Below are 20,490 nucleotides of genomic sequence, written 5' to 3'. Positions count from 1 at the left end.
GAATAGGAATTGTCTTTTATGAACGATGTTCTGTCTCTTCTCCCAAGAATGTTGGCCACTTGTGAAGGAAATGGTAGATATTTCCTATTCGATAATAGTCAAAGGACAAGGTAACAGGAGAGGGACTGGGATATGATCTAACACCTCACGGAAAGTGAATCTAGAAGGCTAGATTTGCCAAAGGCAAGCCTGCAAGCTGGCTACCAGCAACCCCTTCAAATAAAAAGAGGCGTAATTATTAGGAGGAGAGTGTGTGGCTAAGGTGGACCCCACAATGGAAAGACTCAAAGTAGGAACAGTTTTTTTTTAATTAAAATCAGGCTTTGGAGTATCATAGTTTTATTACATTAAAAGAAAATAATGTCATATTGTGATTTTTGTATAGGTTTTATCTTCTTAAAATCTAAACCATATTTTTCTTATGTTTTCCTCATTAATGTACCAATAAAAAAGCCGTGGCACAATAGAGACCTTACCTAAATGAAAACCTGATTTAATGAAATGAAATTGAATAAACTTTGGAGAAAATTCTTTGAATTATCATGTTTAGCTTAGATTAGATTCATGTACTCTTGCTTTCCATTGTAAATAATCTGTTCTTTATTGTGTATTTCATTTTCTTCTGTGATGAGATTGATTTTTGAAGAGAGGGAAGATGGAGGAGAGAGGGATCTGCCTTGGGCTGCAGGTGATCTGAGACCTAAGACCTATAGGTATCCTGCAGGGGTAAGGTTCCTTGTAGTTCTGCTAAAAATTCTGAGGAAGAAGGAGGCCAGAAAAAGAGACAGGAAGATACATTGTAAATTCCCACTGAAGTGTACTGAATGAACTCAACACTCTAAAGGCAGACCTCTTCTCTTAGAATGGGGAGAGAAGACAGGCAATTGTTGGCATTACATAATTCCTGTTGGTTCCAAGGAGAAAAATGAACAAGTGCTGGCCATACAGTCTTGAGGTAGCTTGAAGACCTGTGGCTGATGCTTGAGGCAAGGCCTGTAGGATATGCCCAGAGAGAGAGAGACGGATCCCCAGGAAGAGGGAGCCTGTGTTACCGGCTACTGTGGGAACAAACCAAGGGAACTGGGAGAGGTAGCCCATATGAAAATCCTGTCTATTACCATGAGCTTCGGGATAAAGTACGCCCTTGAAGAGGTGAGAGGAGCCCATGATTTCTCAGTCTCGGACCCTAAAAAGAGTTCATTGGAAATGCAGTGGGATTGATTTTCGACTCTTGGGACATCATAGCTCTGTCTCCCCTGTCTCTTGTCCAACAAGTGTCTTTGGAAGGAGTGAAAGGCACCTTGTTAAATTCTCTCAATGTTTTTATGAAAAGAGTTAATTGTGGGACAGTACTGAGGGAGGAGACTTTTCATAGGCTTTTCCAAAGGATAGTAAGATGTTTGAGGGCTTTTGTTAGCATTAGAGCTGATGAGTGGTGTAAAAGTATACTTCTCAAAAAATTAAAAATGTGACTGTCATAATAAGAGAAGAGTAACATGTTAAAGATTTTTTGAAAAATCTCAGTAAGATGCTAATGCTTTTCCAAGGAGCACCCGAGGAACAGAGCATGTAGACACTTTAATACAGTAATAGTAGAATGAGATTACTAGGTTAGGTACAAAACTGGTTCATATCCTACAGGACAATAACCTATGACCTCTGAAGCTTTTTATTTTTTATTTTTATTTTATTTTTTTTCTTACCAGACAGTAAAACTTTTATCTCTGCTGAAAACAGGCCGGACACAGTGTCTCATGTCTGTAATTCCAGCACCTTGAGAGGCCAAGGAGGGCAGGTCACTTGAGGCCAGGAGTTTGAGTCCAGCCTAGCCAACATGGTGAAACCTCGGCTGTACTCAAAATATAAATATCAACTGGGCATGGTGGTACACACCTGTAGTCCTAGCTACTCAGGAGGCTGAGGCAGGATAATCACTGGAGCCTGGGAGGCAGAGGTTGCAGTGAGCTGAGATGGTGCCACTGCACTCCAGTCTGGGAGACAGAGTGAGAGTCTGTCTCGAAAGAAAGAAAGAAAAGGAGAGAGAGAGAGAGAGGGAGAGAGAGGGAGAGAGAGAGAGAAAGAAAAGAAAGAAAAAAGTCTTACCCCCACTGGAAACAAATCTACAAGTTAACATGTAATTTTCACAGAAAAATTGCCCTTAATTAACATTATACTAAAAAAATTAATTGTTGGGTGGGCCTGTTTTTTGGTTTTTAAGATGGAGTCTCGCTCTATCACCCAGGCTAGAGTCAGTGGTGCAATCTCACCTTACTGCAACCTCTGCCTCCCGGGTTCAAGTGATTCTCGTGCCTCAGCCTCCCCTGTAGCTGGGACTACAGGCGCATGCCACCACACCTAGCTAATTTTTGTATTTTTAGTGGAGATGGGGTTTCACTATGTTGGCCAGGCTGGTCTCGAACTTTTGATCCCATGATCTACCTGTCTCGGACTCCCAAAGTGCTGGGATTACAGGCGGAGCCACCGCACCCGGCCTGGGTGGGCCTGTTAAACAATGCTTTTGAAAGGATGTGAAATTATTGTCTTTGCCTATTTTAACAAGTTTAGGATTATTTTTTCTTACCAATGGGGAATCTATCAATAACCTCTTGATATTTACCCTTCTTACTCTCTTGCATCCTATACTTATGCTACCCATGAGTGATATAGTGATGTGATAATAATGGCTGATTAACACAGACCTTTCATTTTTGTCCTCCTATCCCCTGCCTCTTCTCTCTCTCTCTCTCTCTCTCACACACACACACACACACACACACACACTCACCGCCACACACATGGAATGTGGGAATCCAAAAAGAAAAAAAGCGTGTAAGAAAATCAGGTACCTGTTCTACTGATAGAATACAATATATCCAACTTACTGCTGGATATATTGTATACTCTGCAAAATTCAGAAGTAGGTATGGTCTAACCCAGCTCCCGTAACATGAATATCAAGGGAATAGCCAAAGTGTCTCGTCGTACTGAAATTTCCTTGCAACAATTACTGTCAGATCCAAATGAACTTGCAGCACTCATAATCATATCCAAGCAGATGTACTAAGGGTACATCCAAGGTGTATTTTGCTGGTATCAGCAACCAAGGCATTCACCTTGTATCTGAGGTTGGTGCTTCTGGAATGTGCTTGTGGCTGTTCCCTCAGATTTTCTCTGGCACCTTTTCCAGCTGTCTTTCTCCTCTATCCTATCTCCAAGACATAAACCTTCCTTCCCTCTTTTGGTTCACTACCCACACAAAAGAATAAAACCAAATTCAGTTATAGGAAAATATTGTCACCAGACAGAATATTTCTTTATTAAGGTGAAGTATGATTCTGTTTAACCCAGAGAGAGTAATTTTATATTTTTATTTTGCTTGAGAAAAATTGAATTTGAGAATTCTCCCACTACTTAAATCATTTTAACCCAAAGCTGCTGTGGGACCTCCAAAATAATATGGGAACACTTTGATTATTTTTTTTTCACATTTGGAATGGCTTCTGCAGCAATTTTTTGCAATGCTTTCCAGTAAGTTAAAACTCTTATTGCCTCTGTAATCACTTTTGGTTTCTTCCAGCCTTGGATCACTCCTTATGTTTTCAGTAACCATCATGCCTTATCCCTAATGATAGTGGCTTTATTTTACATGCGTTAATCTTAATACTGTTTCTCATCTGGAACAGCTATGGCGAGATGAAAGGAATAACACTGTCTTATTATTTCAGAAACACATGATCTGGCCTTTTCCGGACTGATTTAGGTATTTTACAACCAGGAAACATGTTTGGAATTCTTTTACTGGTATCTCGCCTTTTTCATAGTATTGGTCCGTCAATTATATAAAAATTTAATTTTGTTTAATCTTCTTTCCTTGCTTATGACCCCTGAAATGTGGACAACCCAAGGGTCACCTCATGATAAGTGATTTTATCACCTTGTAGCAGTAAACTGACATTATGGTTTAGAAAGTCATACTTACCCTAGAGCATTTTTCAGTTACTCATGTTCTGTGAAAGGTCAGGTTTGTTTATTTGTTTGCTTGTTTTGCTGATTGGCTGGTTGGTGTTTTTGTTTTTATAAGAATTTTATTTTTTTAAGGGCAGTTTTAGGTTTACAGCAAAATTGAAAAGAAGAAGGCTCAGAGGGGCCAGGTGTGGTGGTGCCTGTAATCCCAGCTCATTGGGAGGCTGAGACAGGCAGATCACAAGGTCAAGAGATCGAGACCATCCTGGCCAATATGGTGAAACCCCATCTCTATTAAAAATACAAAAATTAGCTGGGCGTGGTGGCATGCACCTGTAGTCCCAGCTACTTGGGAGGCTGAGGCAGGAGAATCGCTTGAACCTGGGAGGGGGAGGTTGCAGTGAGCCGAGATCACGCCAGTACACTCCAGCCTGGCAACAGAGTGAGACTCCATCTCAGAAATTTTCCATATACTCCCTGCTTCCCTCCCATCCCAGGCACAGCTTCCCTGATTGTCATCATCCTCTACCAGAGAGTACATTCATTACAAGTGACAGACCTACAGTGACACATCATAATCACTCAAAGTCCCAGAGTTTATCTCAAGGGCCGCTCTTGGTGTTATACATTCTGTGGGTTTGGAAAAATGTATAATGCCAGGTATTCATCATCATAGTATCATTCAGAGGGTGTTCACTGCTCTAAGTCTTTTGTGCTCTGCCTACTCATCCCTGCTCCCAATCTCAAACCCCTGGTTTTTAAAATGTAGCAATGACTATTCATTCAATTTTTTTTTTTTTAAGACAAGGTCTCACCTTGTTGCCTAGGCTGGAGTACAGTGGTGTGATCATGGTTCTCTGCAGCTTCAACCTCCTGGGCTCAAGTCATCCTCCCACCTCAGCCTCCTGAGTAGCTGGGACTATAGGCACGACCACCGTATTTGGCTAATTGTGGTTTTTTTTGTTGTTTTTACAGACAACACTATGTTGCCGAGACTGGTCTCAAACTCATGGGCTCAAGTGATTCTCCCACACTGGCCTCTCAAAGTGCTGAGATTATAGGCATGAGCCACTGCATCCAGTTTCAAATTGTTTTTATAAAGGGAAAATCTATCCAAAATATAAGATAACCTGCAATGTTTTTGGTAATTCTGCAGTGTCAAAGCAAGCCAGCAAATGTGTTATCACCCTATAATTAATTCCACTAATGCTGTCTCATTTACTTGCCAAATTTAAATTCAGTTCTATAAACATTTATTGAATCCCTACTACATAGTATGGGTAGTCCCTGCCTCTAAGGAATTTGCAGTTTAATGGCCATGAAGTAATGCACTCAACTAACAGTAATACTGGCCAGAATGGTATTATTGCTTTAATAAGCTATACTAGTCATAAAAACATCAACCCCTTACATTTTTATGGATATGGTGTAGAATACAGCTAAAGGGACCTTGGAAATCATCTGATTCAACCATTTCACTTTTCAGTAGAAATTTATCTTATTCTTTAGTAATGTTTATTTGTTACAGAAATTTAGAATATGTAAAAAAGCAGAAACAAGAAATTAAAACACCCATAGTTTCACCACCTCCACTCATGTGAATGTTTTGGTGTATTTCCTTCAAGTTTCCTTATCCATGTATTTTATTTTTTACATCTGTTAGGTAACATTGAATGTGTAATCTTGCATGCTGATTTTTTTCATAACATATCATGACATAATCCTTTCCCAATGCCATTAAAAACTCTTGGTAAACATTTTTAATGGCTAAATAATATTTAATCATTAGATCAACCGTAACTTAGCCATTCTGCAATTTAGGTTGTTCATACTGTTTGATTATTAAATAGCTTTGGGCTTAAAACTTTATCAGGATAGAGCCTCTGAAGTAGGGTCACTAGGTCAAAAGTATATGAACATTTTTACGGCTCTTCCAAGGTAGTTTTAAATGCCATGCATTTTTCATGTTGCATTCAGATCTATCTTTACCATGGATTTCATTAGACTTTCCTTACACATACTACAGGCTCTTCTGCCTTTTAATTGGCAAGGAAATCACCAGGAACTGATGATTTCCTGGAGGGGAGAGATAAGCGGAGTCATCAAAATCCACTCCTAAGAAGAAATAGAAACTTAACATAGCTAAGCTTTCAGTAGCACCCTCCTTAATTTGTGTTATCACCTTTTAAGGTTGCATAGACCACTTGTAATCCCAGCACTTTGGGAGGCTGAGATGGATGGATCATTTGAGGTTAGGAGTTCAAGACCAGCCTGACCAACATGGTGAAACCCTGTCTCTACTAAAAATACAAAAATTAGCCAGGCATGGTGGTGGGTGCCTGTAATCCCAGCTACTCGGGAGGCTGAGGCAGGAGAATCACTTGAACCCGGAGGTGGAGGTTGCAGTGAGCTGAGATAGTGCCACTCCACTCCAGTCTGGGCAACAGAGCGAGACTCTGTCTCTAAATAAATAAAGTTGCATACATCTTGACTCACACAACTATAGAAAGTTAATGGTTCCTTGCTTATGGAATTGGAGTGGGGAGAGACAAATTAAATTAGATTTGATTCATACATTTCTAGAAACTACTGAGTTTCTGGTAATTGTTAACAATTTCAGGCAACACAGCTTCTTCTAATAGCTGTGAAGGATGTGAGTGGAATCATGAAAAAGAGATGGTCACTGCTGCTACAGATATGCCCCTTGGATTTGAGAGTTTATTTGGGGCTGAGCCTGAGGTTCTTTGTGGATATGCAATAAGATCAGAGGGTTCCATAGGGGTCCAGCATGGTTTGGCACATCTGAGATCAAAAGACCTACAGGATCTCCCAAGCTCAAACCAGGCCCCTGGGATCCTCTGAAGGGAGGGTATTGACACAGGCTGGTGGTCTGGAACTTCTGCAGACCCAGCCCCCAGTTCTGGGCTGAGCCAAGGCCAGGTCATAGCCTGACCAGCACTGGCTGCACAGTTGACTCAGAAGTGGCCCTGAGGTTGCCTGAACAGCTTTTCATTCTTCAGCATAGATAAGCAGAATGTGAAAGAGAATTAGTGACAGAGGTGCCAACTTTCCAGGGGCTCTGGTCTGCTTCCACCCCTTCACAGACTTGAAGATCCATAAATGTCCTCTCAGTCTTCACTGCTAAAAGATAAAGAAATACATTTTTAACCTCTCATCAGAGAACCTCCTTTATGTGGTTCCCATGGATATTTTCTGATTGGTTTTCTAGCTTCTCCCATCCCTCCTAATTTGTGGAAACCAGTGTATAGTTTAGAGTCTCACCAGAAGCAACGAGAGACAGGCTTACCTCAGACACACCAGCTAGACTTTTCTCTTTTTGCAGCCTGAGTCATACTTTCTATTTTCTTACATTTTAAAACTGGTATAGACTCACTTGAGTTCTCTTGGGGCCCCTGGATTTTTCCCTGCCATGTTTTTACATAGTCTGTCAAAATCTATGCTATTTATAAAGCTTGGGTTTCCAGCTCAAATGTTGTATTTATGTGTTCCCTCACAAATTTGGATGATAAGATTACTGTTTTGTTAACTCAGCAGCCAGTTGGCTTACCACTGAGTTCCTATTTGTTCTTGATTTTCTTATCACAGATTCACTTTGTAGAAGATGCTTAAATTTAACCTTCTATTGCTTTTGCTGCTTTTAAATCCAAAGCATTGAGATGCTGTTTGTGTGAGTCCTCCAATCCTGTGGAAATGCCTCCAGACTGAGAAACTGCCCTATGGATTATTGTAATTTCAAATGCAATAATATTAATGGACTAAAGACTCCACTGTGCATCTCAGCCATTCCCCCAAGTGAACCAGAGAGTTCACGTTTTGCAGATAAGACAGCTGAAAAGTTGGCTTGCATGGTTGTACCACCTTCTTTTTCTTCATATTCTCTTCAGGCACCCATCTTCACTTCTCAGTAGAAGTTTGAGTTTGAGATGTCAACCTCAAATGTGATTATTTTCACCCAAATAGAGTCCTGGCAAACAGATGTTGGTGGGGGAGTATGGGGAAGAAGTGGGGTCAAGCAGTGCTGGACTCTACGTAGAAGCTTTGTGAATGATTAATCAGTTGAGAAAAGCAATTTGGGGGGTTTGGAGATGATAAAAAATAAGATTAGGTAGTCCGGATGAAGGTCTTATTATTCAGGTAGACATTTTAATAGGTTTTTTTTTTTTAAGGCAGAGGACCAAGTCAGTCCTTGGAATGAGTGCAAATTTTATTGTGTCAATAGAAGTCCATGGCGACATACTGGATATGCACATTGGATTTATGAATGTAGTTCAGCATGAAAACTAGCATGTGAATGCATGGATTTTGTAAATGTTGATGATAACCATGAAGATATATTAAATGGGAGTATTCTTACAAGAAGGTTACAATTAGTTGAGGTTCCTAAGGGTTATATCTTAGGTCTTTTCCCATCTCTCATTAGACATTCACTCTCAGTGGCCTCATTTACTGTGGAGGCTTCATGCATCAGCCATTGGTGATGATTCCCAAATCCATGACCACCCCAGATCTCTCTTCTAAAGCCTGACACCTTATATCCAGCTGTCCACTAGACACCTCCCCTTGAATGTCCCAGCAGCATTAAAACCAAAACTCAATGCGTCTCTCTCTACATTGATCTTGCTTCTTCCCTTTGTTTCTTATGAAGAAGGCATTCACTCCATTACTAAAGATAGAAAATTTAGAGTCATCCTTGACTCTCCTCTTTCCCCACCCTCCAATGTTCAGTCAATGAGTTGTGTCCATTCCACCTTCTAAACTATAAGCTCTATATCTCTAAGCTCTATTTAGGGACCACATTAGAGCCGTAATCTCAGTGCCTGGCACAGGGATCAGTAAATAATTATTGAATTAATGAATAAAAGAGTGGCATTTCCATTTCTATAACCTCTTCTGTAGTTCAGGCCACCATGGGTTCTCACTGACTTATTAATTCACAATTTAGAAATACCACAGTTGAAATGTCCTAACACACCTCCTTCTTCTAGGATAGCAGTACCCACCCCCAGCGTCACTGTAGTTCATTTTCCACTCTGCAGCCAGTGGATGTAAATCAAGAATCTGATCACGATCATGTCTCTTCTGATGATGACCTGGTTTACAACTATTGTTCTGGAACACTCTCAAAAATGTCATAGTATATTGTCTTCTAGTCCCTGTTTGTCATATTTGTGATAGTGGGGGAAATGATTCTGTGTTCCTTTGACTAAAAGTTTATTCTAGGACAGGATTTGGGGTTGGTACACACTGTCAATTCCAGGAAGTCTTGCAGGTGATAATATTGCAAAACAAAGCAAAGAACAGCTGTTTTCTAGCCTTATCAAGCAGTTGGGGCTACTTTTATTTTAACTATGTAACAGAGATTGGTTTTAAAGTTATTTGCTTTGAAGTTAAAATCAAATTTATTCTCATTATTCTAAGATACTAGATTATTTAATTTCCAGATTCTATTTTCATACTAATAAGAAACAAACACAAAGTATCTCATAATTCCAATATAATTATATGTATTGTATTATTTGCAAATTTGAAATTGCATGCTTTTAGATGGTAATTTTTACATTGTTATTTGATTTACCAAAAAAAATCCTAACATCATAGCATTTTGTTCCACAGGTATTGACTAGAAAGGAGTTCTGAATCTATTTAAGAGTCTATGGACATTATTAAATTAAATGAAAGGTTAATTTTTCTAAATAGAAATTGCTTTAGTGTTTTTCTGATTACAAAACAATACATAGCTGGGTGTAGTGGTATGCCCCGTAGTTCTAGCTACCCAGGAGGCTGAGGCAAGAGGATTGCTTTAGCCCAGGAGTTTGGGGCTCTATTGTGCTATTGTTGCACTTACGCTCTACACTCTAGCCTAGGCAATGTAGCAAGACCCCGTCTCTTAAAACAAAACACACACACAAACAGAACAACACACATTCACTGGAAATATAACAAAGAAAATAAAAATCTTCTATAACATTACTTTTAGGATATTGTGTTAAATCTTTTAAGGTATATATTTCTATATCTAGACTTTTTATCTTCCTGTATTTATAGTCATGTCAATGCGGCATTTTTTTTTTTTTTTAAATTTGAGACAGAGTTTTGCTCTGTCACCCAGGCTGGAGTGCAATGGTGCGGTCTCAGCTCACTGCAACCTCTGCCTCCCGGGTTCAAGCGATTCCCCTGCCTCAGCCTCCCAAGTAGCTGGGACTACAGTTGCACATCACCATGCCTGGCTAATTTTTTGTGTTTTAGTAGAGACAGGGTTTCACCATGTTGGCCAGGATGGTCTCGATCTCCTAACCTGATCTCAATCTCCTGACCTGCTTCAGCCTCCCAAAGGGTTGGGATTATAGGCATAAGCTACTCACCTGGCCAGCTTTTTTAAAAAAATGAAAATAGTGTCTTTCAGCACTATGGCTTTAAAATGTGTTTTCCGCTTGATAAGCTTGGGACTTACAGGGAGAAAAATGGGTAAAGTAGATTTTTAGGAAGTTGTGTTTTGGGTGCTATAATTTCCCCTTCTCCATCCCCATTAGGAAAACATCTATACAAACTTGTATTAATATTATAAGCTGGGTATGGTGGCTCACACTTGTAATCCCAGCACTTTGGGAGGCTCACGCAGAAGAATTGCTTGACCCCAGAGTTTGAGACCAGCCTGGGCAACATAGTGAGATCCTATCTCTACAAAAATAAAAAAAAATAATTTAAAAAACCCACTTGTATTACTCTTTGAATCAGTCAGGATTCATTTGCAAGACTCAGAAATCACTTGTTATTTTAAGCAAAAAAAGTTTGATTTTTAAAAATCAGTGTTTGCAAGATTATTGGAAGATCTAGAAGAGTGGCCTGTAGGTAGGCCTCCAGAAATAAGCCTGAACTGATGAACTGGACTGTCGGGGGCTGCCTCTGTCCCATGATCAGGAAGATAAAGAATCAGAAATCAGCCACTGGAATGACGGATTCCGTAGACACTTCACCCTAGCTTATGTTTGGGGACAGTCTCGTCACCCCCACTAATATTGCCTCAAGAGTCACACAATTTTTTGGCTTGATTCATACTGCCAAAAAAAAAAATGAACATCCTGCATCCCTGTGTCTGGCATCTGTATCCTCACTAAACTCATGGCCTATATACCAGAACTAAAAGACAAAGTCTTCATGACTATGCTCGCCATTGGAAATCACAGATTTTCTCTGCCTCACCTCTGTCTTCTAAAGGCCATGCACTGTTCTCATGACCTGCTAATTCATGGGAGTGTAGGGCTGTTTGTTGTTTTTGTACAAGTTGGTGTGAACAAAGTTCACAATATCTGGTTCAAAGGGAAGCTTGAACACAGCAGGCAAAATGACATTTTTGCCAGAGAACTCTCCCTTTTTGGAGTCTACTGCTTTCAGAGAATGAGCACATGGCATGGCAGGAAGAGAAGTTTTAGGGTACTGACAGAGCTGTGGCCCTGATACCCAGAGTCTGAGGTCATGGGACTCACCGTTCTGGCTAGGGTGGTTTTGGAAATATGGGTTGTGAAGGCTGTTTGTTTGCACCAACAAAAACCTGACGCCACTGGCACTGTAGAAAGAATGCAACCCAAAAATGATATGCTATTTGCTCTATTGTGGCTGCCTCAGCCTTACCAATGCTGGTCGTGTCTAAAAGTCATTATATTGAGGAAATTCCTGAACTTCCTTTGGTGGTTGAAGGCTACAAGAAGAACCAGTAGGCTGTTTTGCTTCATAAGAAACTTAAAACCTGGAATGACATCAAAAAGGTCTATGCCTCTCAGCAAGTAAGAGCTGGCAAGGACAAAATTAGAACCCATCATCGTATCTGACACAGGATACCCTGCATCATCTCTAATGAGGATAATGGTTTCATGAAGCACTTCAGAAACATCCCTGGAATTACTCTGCTTAATGTAAGCAAACTGAGCATTTTGAAACCTGCTCCTGGTGGGCATGTAGGATGTGCACTGGACTGAAAGTGCTTTCTGGAAGTTAGATGAATTGTGTGGCACTAGGCATAAAGCTGCTTCCCTCAAGAGTAACTATAATCTTTCCATGCACAAGATGAGCAATACAGACGTTAGCAAAATCTTGTAAAGCCTAGAGATCCAAAGAGCCCTTCAAGCAGCAGGCAAGCAGATTCATTGCAGAGTCCGAAAGAACCCACTGAAAAATCTGAATATCATGTTGAAGTTAAACCCATATGCAAACACCATATATCAGGATACCATTCTTTGCCAGGGTAAGAATCACAAACTCTGGGGGATAAGGTAGCAGCAGCAGCACCAGCAGTAGCACTAGAGGCTTAATCAGGTGAGAAGGGGGTTGCAGGAAGAAGCCTGTGGTAGGAAAGATAGAAAAAAAAGGCTATTGGTGTTAAGAAGCAGCAGAAACCTCTGGTGGGAAAAAGGCAGCAGCTACCAAGAAAACAGCAGCTTAAAAGAAGCCAGCAGAAAAGAAAGCCACCACAGAGGAAAATAATCCTGCTGCATAAGCTTTTAAATGTTTATTCCATAAAGATCAAATAATTTTGGATACCTTATTTTTAATAAGGACCTGATCAAAGAGGCAGTGAAGAAAAAGAAAAGTTTAGGCATCTAACTGGCAGAGCTGAAATCAAATCTGGAGCTCTAGCTCAAGGGAATCTAGGAAATGTGATGTTTAGCTGTCCAGCCTCTGTAGTGTAGGGCAGTCCAGGACCCCCAGTCAGGAAGCTGGAGTTGGATATTGATGACCATCATAGCTCACATCAAGGCTTTGGATACTGGACTTGTATTCCTTTTGGATGTGTCACTATAGAAAGAAAAGCTTCAAGGGTCAGGCATATTGTGACTTGTGCCTGTAGTCCCAGCTACTCCGGAGGCTAAGGTGGGAGGATTGCTTGAGCCCAGGAGTTCAAGGCTGCAATGAGCTATGCTCACACCACCACACTCCAGCCAGGGTGGCAGAGTGAGACCCTGTCTCTATTTAAAAAAATAAAAAAGAGTTTCAAAGCAAGATAAAGGGGAACAATTTATCTGGAAGGGTAATATATACCACTATAATTTATTTAACATATTACTATTGCCAGTTATTATTTTTTCTGTTTTTTCACATAAACAATGTCTTAATAAATGGCTCTTATCAGAGTCACTAATAGCCCCCTCTGTTTTGCTAAACACAATGGTCAGTTCTCAGTCCTCATGTTGCTAATCTCAGTGATCACAGTAGACAGTTCTTAGGCCTCTTGTTAAACTCAGAGATCAGTTCTCAGGCCTGGCTTACACCTGTGTAATCTCAGCAATTTGGGAGGCCAGTGTGGCAGGATTGCTTGCGTGCAAGAGTTTGAGACCAGCCTGAGCAACTTAGTGAAACCCTCTCTCTAAAAAAAAAAAATTTTTTTTTTTTAAATTAGCCAGGTATTAGTCCCAGTTACTCGGGAGGCAGAGTGGGAGAATCCCTTGGGCCTGGGAGGTTGAAGCTGCAGTGGGCCGATATCATACCACTGCGCTCCAGCCTGGGTGACAGAGTGAGACCCTGTCTCTTTAAAAAAAAAAAAAACTTCTCAGGCCTTATTTTCCTTGATCTGTCATGACACTTGACGTGACTGCTCATTCTCTTCATAAAACACCTTCTTTACTTGGTTCCAGAACCTCATGCTCTCCTTGTTTTCCTTTTAGCTCCCCTGCTCACTCTGAGTCTTCCTATTGGTTCCTCCTCATCTCTTCATCTCTTAGAGGTGGGTGCCTCTTAGTCCTGGGACCCCCTCTCTTCTTTGTGTACTCCTTTGTTCATCTCATCCAATCTTATGGCTTTAAATACCCTGAACTCCAAACCCATGTATCCAGCAACTTTCTGGATAAGATGTATTTTTTCATTAAGACAGGCTCTGGCTCTGTTGCCCAGGCCAGAATGCAGTGGTACAATCTCAGCTCACTGAAACCTCCACCTTCTGGACTCAAGCCATCCGTCCACCTCAGAAGCTGGGACTACGGGCGTGCACTGCCATACTTGGTTAATTTTTGTATTTTTTGTAAAGACGGGGCTTCGCCATCTTGCCCAGCCTGGTCTGGAACTCCTGAGCTCAAGTGATTCTCCCACGTCAAGTCTCCCAAAGTGCTGGGATTATAGACATGAGCCACGACACCTGCCAAGTTGTACTTTTAGATGCTTTATAAACATCTCAAACTTCACAGGTCTAAAACTGAACTTCTGCTCATTTCCACTAATATATCCCACTCACAGCCTTCATCTCAGGTCATGGTACCTTTATCCTTCCATTTGCTTAGGACAAAAACTTGGCGTCATCCTTGTCTTCTCTCTTTATCTTATCTTCATTGATTTTACCTTCAAAAATATCCACAATCCAACTGTTTCTCCCATCTCCACTGCTTCTTGCTGGTCCAAGCCACTGTTATTTTCTCTTGGACTATTGCCCCAACTCCTAAATGGTCTCTGTGCTCCCACCTTTGTCTCCTTAGAGCCTAACAGATCATGTCCCTCCTCTGCTCAGAACACTCCACTGAATTTCCACCTCACTCGGGATAAAAGTCAAAATTCTGACAACAACCCACAAGGCTCTCTTTGACACCCACCCCCACAGCCACCATCTCTCTGATTTCTGTCCTGCCATTCTCACCCTCGCTCACGTGGCTCCAGCCTCCTTATAAGCACACCTGTCTGTAAGCGTCTTGGCAGCTCCTGACCCCTCTGCTTAGAATGCTCCTCTCCCAGATATTCACAAGGCTCCCTCATCTCCCTTAAGACTTTATTTGGCCATCACCTGCTCAGTGGGGCTTTCCCTAATCATCCTATATAAAGTGACAAACTAATCTCCCCTCGAGCTCTTTGAACCTTCCTTCTCTGCCATAGCACCTTGCTCTTGCGTGCTTGCTTGCTTGCTTGCTTGACGAGTCTTGCTCTGTTGCCAGGCTGGAGTGCAGTGGCACGATCTTGGCTCCGCTGCAACCTCCAACTCCTTGGTTCAAGCGATTCTTCTGCCTCAGCCTCCTAAGTAGCTGGGATTACAGGCACGCACCACCACACCCAGCTAATTTTTGTATTTTTAGTGGAGACGGGGTTTCACCATGTTAGCCACGATGGTCTTGATCTCTTGACCTCGTGATCCTCCCGCCTCAACCTCCCAAAGTGCTGGGATTACAGGTGTGAGCCACCACGTCTGGCTGCACTTTCTAATAAACTATATAACTTCTTTCTTTTATTGTATGTCCCTTCCTCAATAGGAAAATAGATTTTTAATACTTGGTTTATTATAGGAATATCAGTGCATGGATTTTTAGTACTTGGCTCATTATTGAATTATCAGTACAGGGAACAGTGTCGGGGCACATGGTAATCATTCACTGAGTATTTGTTGTATGAATCAGTTTTCTTACATATGTACCATTGTGCACTCGTCTGATTATTAGGAATGAAACCCAAGAGTAAAAAGCTATGCACAAATTGCCGAGAAGGTTTTTTCCCTCTCTGAGTCTGCTTGCTAGGGAACCAGAAAGGTTTTAACAATTTGTTCTCCCACCAAGGGTCTGTGAGAATGTCATTTCCTGCCACCCTCACTAACTCCACGCCCCAGTCACACTGGTCTTTCCATTCCTTGATCTTACCATGTTTGTCCTCTCTTGATGCATATCGTTGACTATTTCCTCTTCCCAAATACTCTCCGGCCACTCCTTTATCTGGCTTAATTCTTCTTCTTATTTAGGATTCACTTAAAGTGTCTCTTCCTTGGAGAAGGCCTTGCCTCACCATCCGCTATAAACTAGCCTGTCAGTCACTCCATATCACATCCCTGTGTTTTAGTCTCATTACAGCATGAATCACTTCCAAATGTTTTCTTATGTGTATATTTATTTATCTATGCTTCGTTTTTCTAAAATGTAAGCTTCATGAGAGCAGGAGCTTATCTTTTTCAACACTATCCACACTATCTGCAGTAAATGTGTGTCTGATAATAGCATTAATACTGGGTCTTTTTTTTTTTTACGTTATTATCGATTTGCTAAGAGAACATGGCTATAACATGAATTATTTTTCTGAATTCAAGTGCTGAGGTGATCTAGAAGTTTAAATATTCTGTTAGGATATTGTTTTAGATATGTTATATCAGATTTTTATATTACTGATAAATTACATAACTTCCCAAGTTTCTGAAACCTGTTTTCTCATTTATGCCAACATTTTGCAAGATTTGGACTCAAGTACTGTTGTTTGCTTTTTGTCTCCACAGCTTTTGGAGAGAACAAACAGTGGATTTGAAGAATCAGATTCTGGTGCTACCAAGAGTCCACTCCACTTAGCTGTAAGTGAGATGCCGTGGGCGGCTTCATCTGTTACACAAAGAACCTAAGCATTCTTAAAACTAGACTTCTCTTAAAATGTAAGCATAGTAACACAGTGATGAGTGGTAATGAAAGTAGTCCATGGTTGAAGGTGCAGGCTGTGGAGAGAGACCGCCTCACCTTCTAGTCTCGGCTTCATCTGCTGGTGATCTCAGACATGACTTCCCTGTCTTGAGCCTCAGTTTCCCCATCTGTAAAATGAGGGCAAATGAAAAGAGATAATGCACCTAGAGCTCTTACCACAGTATTCCTAATAAATTCTTGTTATAAAGTTTAAGTCTTTAAATTCAAAGGATATACTTCAGTTTAAAAGACTTGATTAGAGATAACAATATACAAGTAGTGAACCTATGGCTAAGTGAATCCCACAGTTAAAAACTGGCAGGATGTTTAAACATAAACTTACGAGAGCAAGATGAACACATGCAGAGCTGCAGCTGTGACCTTCTGCCTGGACTTGAAAATAGGGTGTCGAAGGAAGCCTGAGGCTCTCATTCTTGTACTGGGTGAGATCTGGGAGGGGAGGGAAGAAGAGTTATTTTATCACCAGTAAAGCATCCTCTCCACATCCCAGTAATTGAAGGCAAATGCAACAGCTCAGAGTGATGATCCCCAAACTCTTCATGGGAGTGACCATGGTGGGAAGTGCACCCACCACTCTGTCTCACATTGTGACCTAGCAAGAGCTGGCCATCAGCAGCTGCTCCCTAGGAATCCTGCTGACTGGCAGCCACACCCAGCAACAGCCAGCTCACCTGCCCGATATGCTCATGTGGCCCTTGGTGCTGCTGAATTGTGAGCACTTGGTTCAAGGCCACAAAGATGGTGTTGGGAGGCTTCTTTGCTTTGTAAAACCCAGGACACCAGGAAGAATGGGAAGGGGCTGGGTTTCTTTGTTTAACTGTAGTTATGACATTTCACTCTATACCATATGTACACAAGCACTTCTTCAGTGTCGTTCTGATGAAAAATTGACATGAAGATTTTGGGGAGAAGAGAGGAGTGTTTTATTAATCGACATACAGAGGAGTTCAGGCAAGGAGAGAGGAGACAAGGCCATCACACAAGGACTGGGAGTATCTAGAGGTGATTGTATGTGTGGAGCCCTCCCTTCACTTCCTGTCTCCCCACATACAGCACACCTGCTGATACCCACTCACACATCCTCTGACACCCACCAACACAGCCCCTACATACTCATACACACATGCATTTTGAGTCCAGTGAAATCAGGGTAAACTGTGCATCAGTCTTTGTTCCCAGAGATGGCCTTACTGTGGAAAAGGTGGGTGAATAGTGGAATATTTTTACATATAAAGCTGCATGCCAGTTGGCCCTTAGTACAGGTTGCGTGCTAGAATCCCTGCCCCCCTGCCTGGGGAAGTCACCCCAACGCTGAGCACTCACAAACATAGCACTAAGGCCCCTGGAGAGTACTTTGTGGAGGGTTATCTCAGATAGAAGTCTCAGGCCCTAGAAAAGTGGGTTTGACTGCATTGCCAAGCCTGCTACTCATCTGAGAAGAGTTTCTTGGCTTCCAAAAACTATAGTCTCTCATTCTTCTTTTTATCCACAGTGTATTTGTTGAGTGCTTATTGTATACTCTGCCAAACTCTATGGGTTGCTGGTTGTATAAAGACAGGGTGGTGATAGCATTTAAAAGAGGTGGGCTTTGGTGGTTCTGCAGCTGACAGAGGCCCAGGAAAGATACATCAAGTGGAGATCCCAGCTGCCATTCTTTTCACTAGCAACTCACCTGGACATGGTTTCCCCATCTGTAAGTTAAAGGAAAGCTGTTAGTTAAGCATCTCAAAGACCCTTTCCAACTTGCTAATTTATTTAATTGTTTATCATGTGATCTTAACCAAATACCTTACCCGTTGTGTCTCAGTGTCCCTACCCATGATATGCGAATAGCAGTACCTCAATATAGGGCCATTGTGGAGATGGCATGAGTTAATGGATGCAACACAATTAGAACAGTGCCTGGCACATATGTGCCATGAGCTGGCTTCTTCATTATCACTACTAACATCATATAACATCATTATTAACGTCATTCTTTCATCCAACATACGCTGACTGTGAATAGTGCCAAGCACTGTTTGAGTAGCTGGAGATATTGCAGTGAACAAAACCCCACCTCTGCCCTTGCAGAGTATCCAGTCTAGGGAGACAACAGGCAAGGAAATATCTCACATGACAGATGGTAATAAGTGCTGCAGAGAAAGTAAAATGGGATCAGGGAGATAGAAGGTGTTGAAGTGGTAAACAAGGTGCTTATTTATTTATTTATTTAAGAGGTGGAGTCTCACTACATTGCCCAGGCTGGTCTCAAACTCCAGGGTTCAAGTGATCCTCCTGTCTGAACCTCCTGAGGAGCTGGGATTGCAGGCATGAGCTGCTGCACCTGGCAGGGTGCTACTTTACGTAGCATAGAATCTCATATTTGTACAGAGACCTTAAGAGCTACGCATATTGATATCTGACAGAGGAGTGTTTTGGGCAGAAGTGCAAAGTCACTGGGGGAGCACATGCTTGGCATGTCCATAGAACAGGAAAGAAGCCACTGTGGCTGGAGCAGAGTGGAGAGGAGAGAGTAGCTGGGGGTGATGCCTCACATGTTGTGGAGGGAGCCAGGTAATCACAGGGACTTCCACTCTGAACAAAATAGGAAACTATTAGGAGGGTTTTGAGGAAACAGATTGACATGATATGACTTTTGTTTCAAAAGGATCTCTTTGGTTTCTCTGTTGAGTCAAAATTGCAAGGGAACAAAAGCAGAAGCAAGGCAAACCAGGCTACAGATGATGACCATGACTTTGACCAGGGTGATTACGGTGGATTCCTTCTAAAATTATTTTCTTCTTTCTCTCTAAAAACTAACACTTTAGAAAATTATTTGCTTCAAGGACCCCAAAAGTATGCCCATTACCCTCTCTAGGGACCTCAGTAGCACATAATAAAACCCAAGGCACATAATTTCTTAGGTGGAAGAGCTCTAGCAGTGTAATGGAACCAGATGCCCCCCAAACCCTGACTGCCACAAGAAACCCAACCTGCCTTGAGTTACTGTTTCCCAGCTGAATGACTCAAATCTCCAGGGTTATTAGCCCAATGAATTTCGTAAGCCTTTCATCTACTTGAAAAAATTAAATTAAGAAACAGTGTTATGCAAATGAAAGGCTCCAGCTGTCAAGATTTCCAGACAGATCCATTGTTCTCATGGACTCTGTTGAGATCCCAATTCTTTCTCCTCATTGTCTTTAGTTCCTATCTTACAAGGTCTAGAGAAATTAATCTTGTTTAAGAAATATTTGTTACCTAATAAGGATTTTTAAAGGTATTGCTTAAAACAATTTAAAATGTTTAATATTTCTAATGAAGACTATACTTTATGCATAGTAAAATTCAGGAGCTACAAATTAGATTAAAGAAACAAAGCAAACTACAGATCACACTTGTCCAACCCCTGGCCCAAGTGCCGCATGTGGCCCAGGATGGCTTTGAATGGGGCCTAAGACAAATTTGTAAACTTTCTTAAAACATGATGAGGTTCTTTTTTTTTTTTTTTTTAGCTCATCAGCTATCATTAGTGTTAGTGTATTTTATGTGTGGCCCAAGACAATTCTTCCAGTGTGGCCCAGGGAAGCCAAAAGATTGGACACCCCTGCTATAGATAAGTCTGGCCTCTCCATCATTCTGTCTGAAGAGTGTTTTTAAATAACTGGTATAGAAGAAAGTATGGGTTGAAATTTTAAAGCTTTCCTAATTGCCAGCAGGGTTCGCTCCATTCTATTTTAGTATTGGGTCTCTTTAACTTAAGCAAGTTAAGTCCAAGTTTAAGTGACAGACTCAAGCCTAGGATCAAGTGCTGCAGCCTGAGACGCACACTGATGTAGGCACCCCTCTTACCTCAAGCTTTACACGAAGTGCTCCTGAGTTGGCTTAAAATCACCTGTGCAGCTGGGCGTGGTGGCTCATGTCTGTAATTCCAGAACTTCAGGAGGGCAAGGCAGGCAGATCACTTGAAGCCAGAAGTTTCAGACCAACCTGGCCAACATGGTGAAACCCCATCTCTACTAAAAATAAAAACATTTAAAAAATTAGCTGGGCATGGTAGTGTGCACCTGTAATCCCATCTACTGGGGAGGCTGAGACAGGAGAATCA

The 20,490-nt window shown here is 41.4% G+C and overlaps 1 protein-coding gene and 1 pseudogene across 6 annotated transcripts in view; both read left to right on the top strand.

Moving 5' to 3' along the window:
• Positions 1 to 20,490, top strand: part of ANKRD44 (ankyrin repeat domain 44) — a 334,866-nt gene that overhangs the window by 281,973 nt on the left and 32,403 nt on the right. For all 6 annotated transcript variants that reach the window (XM_017538761.2, XM_017538760.2, XM_037742095.1 and 3 more), the window contains one exon: positions 16,208 to 16,279. In XM_017538761.2, coding sequence (XP_017394250.1) covers positions 16,208 to 16,279 — 72 coding nt within the window. The remainder of the gene's footprint in view (positions 1 to 16,207; positions 16,280 to 20,490) is intronic.
• LOC108311295 lies at positions 1,003 to 13,329 on the top strand (annotated as a pseudogene).

The sequence above is a fragment of the Cebus imitator genome, unplaced genomic scaffold (genome assembly GCF_001604975.1).
Source record: "Cebus imitator isolate Cc_AM_T3 unplaced genomic scaffold, Cebus_imitator-1.0 Scaffold113, whole genome shotgun sequence".
NCBI lineage: Eukaryota > Metazoa > Chordata > Mammalia > Primates > Cebidae > Cebus > Cebus imitator.
This window is presented reverse-complemented; position numbering and strand designations above follow the sequence as displayed.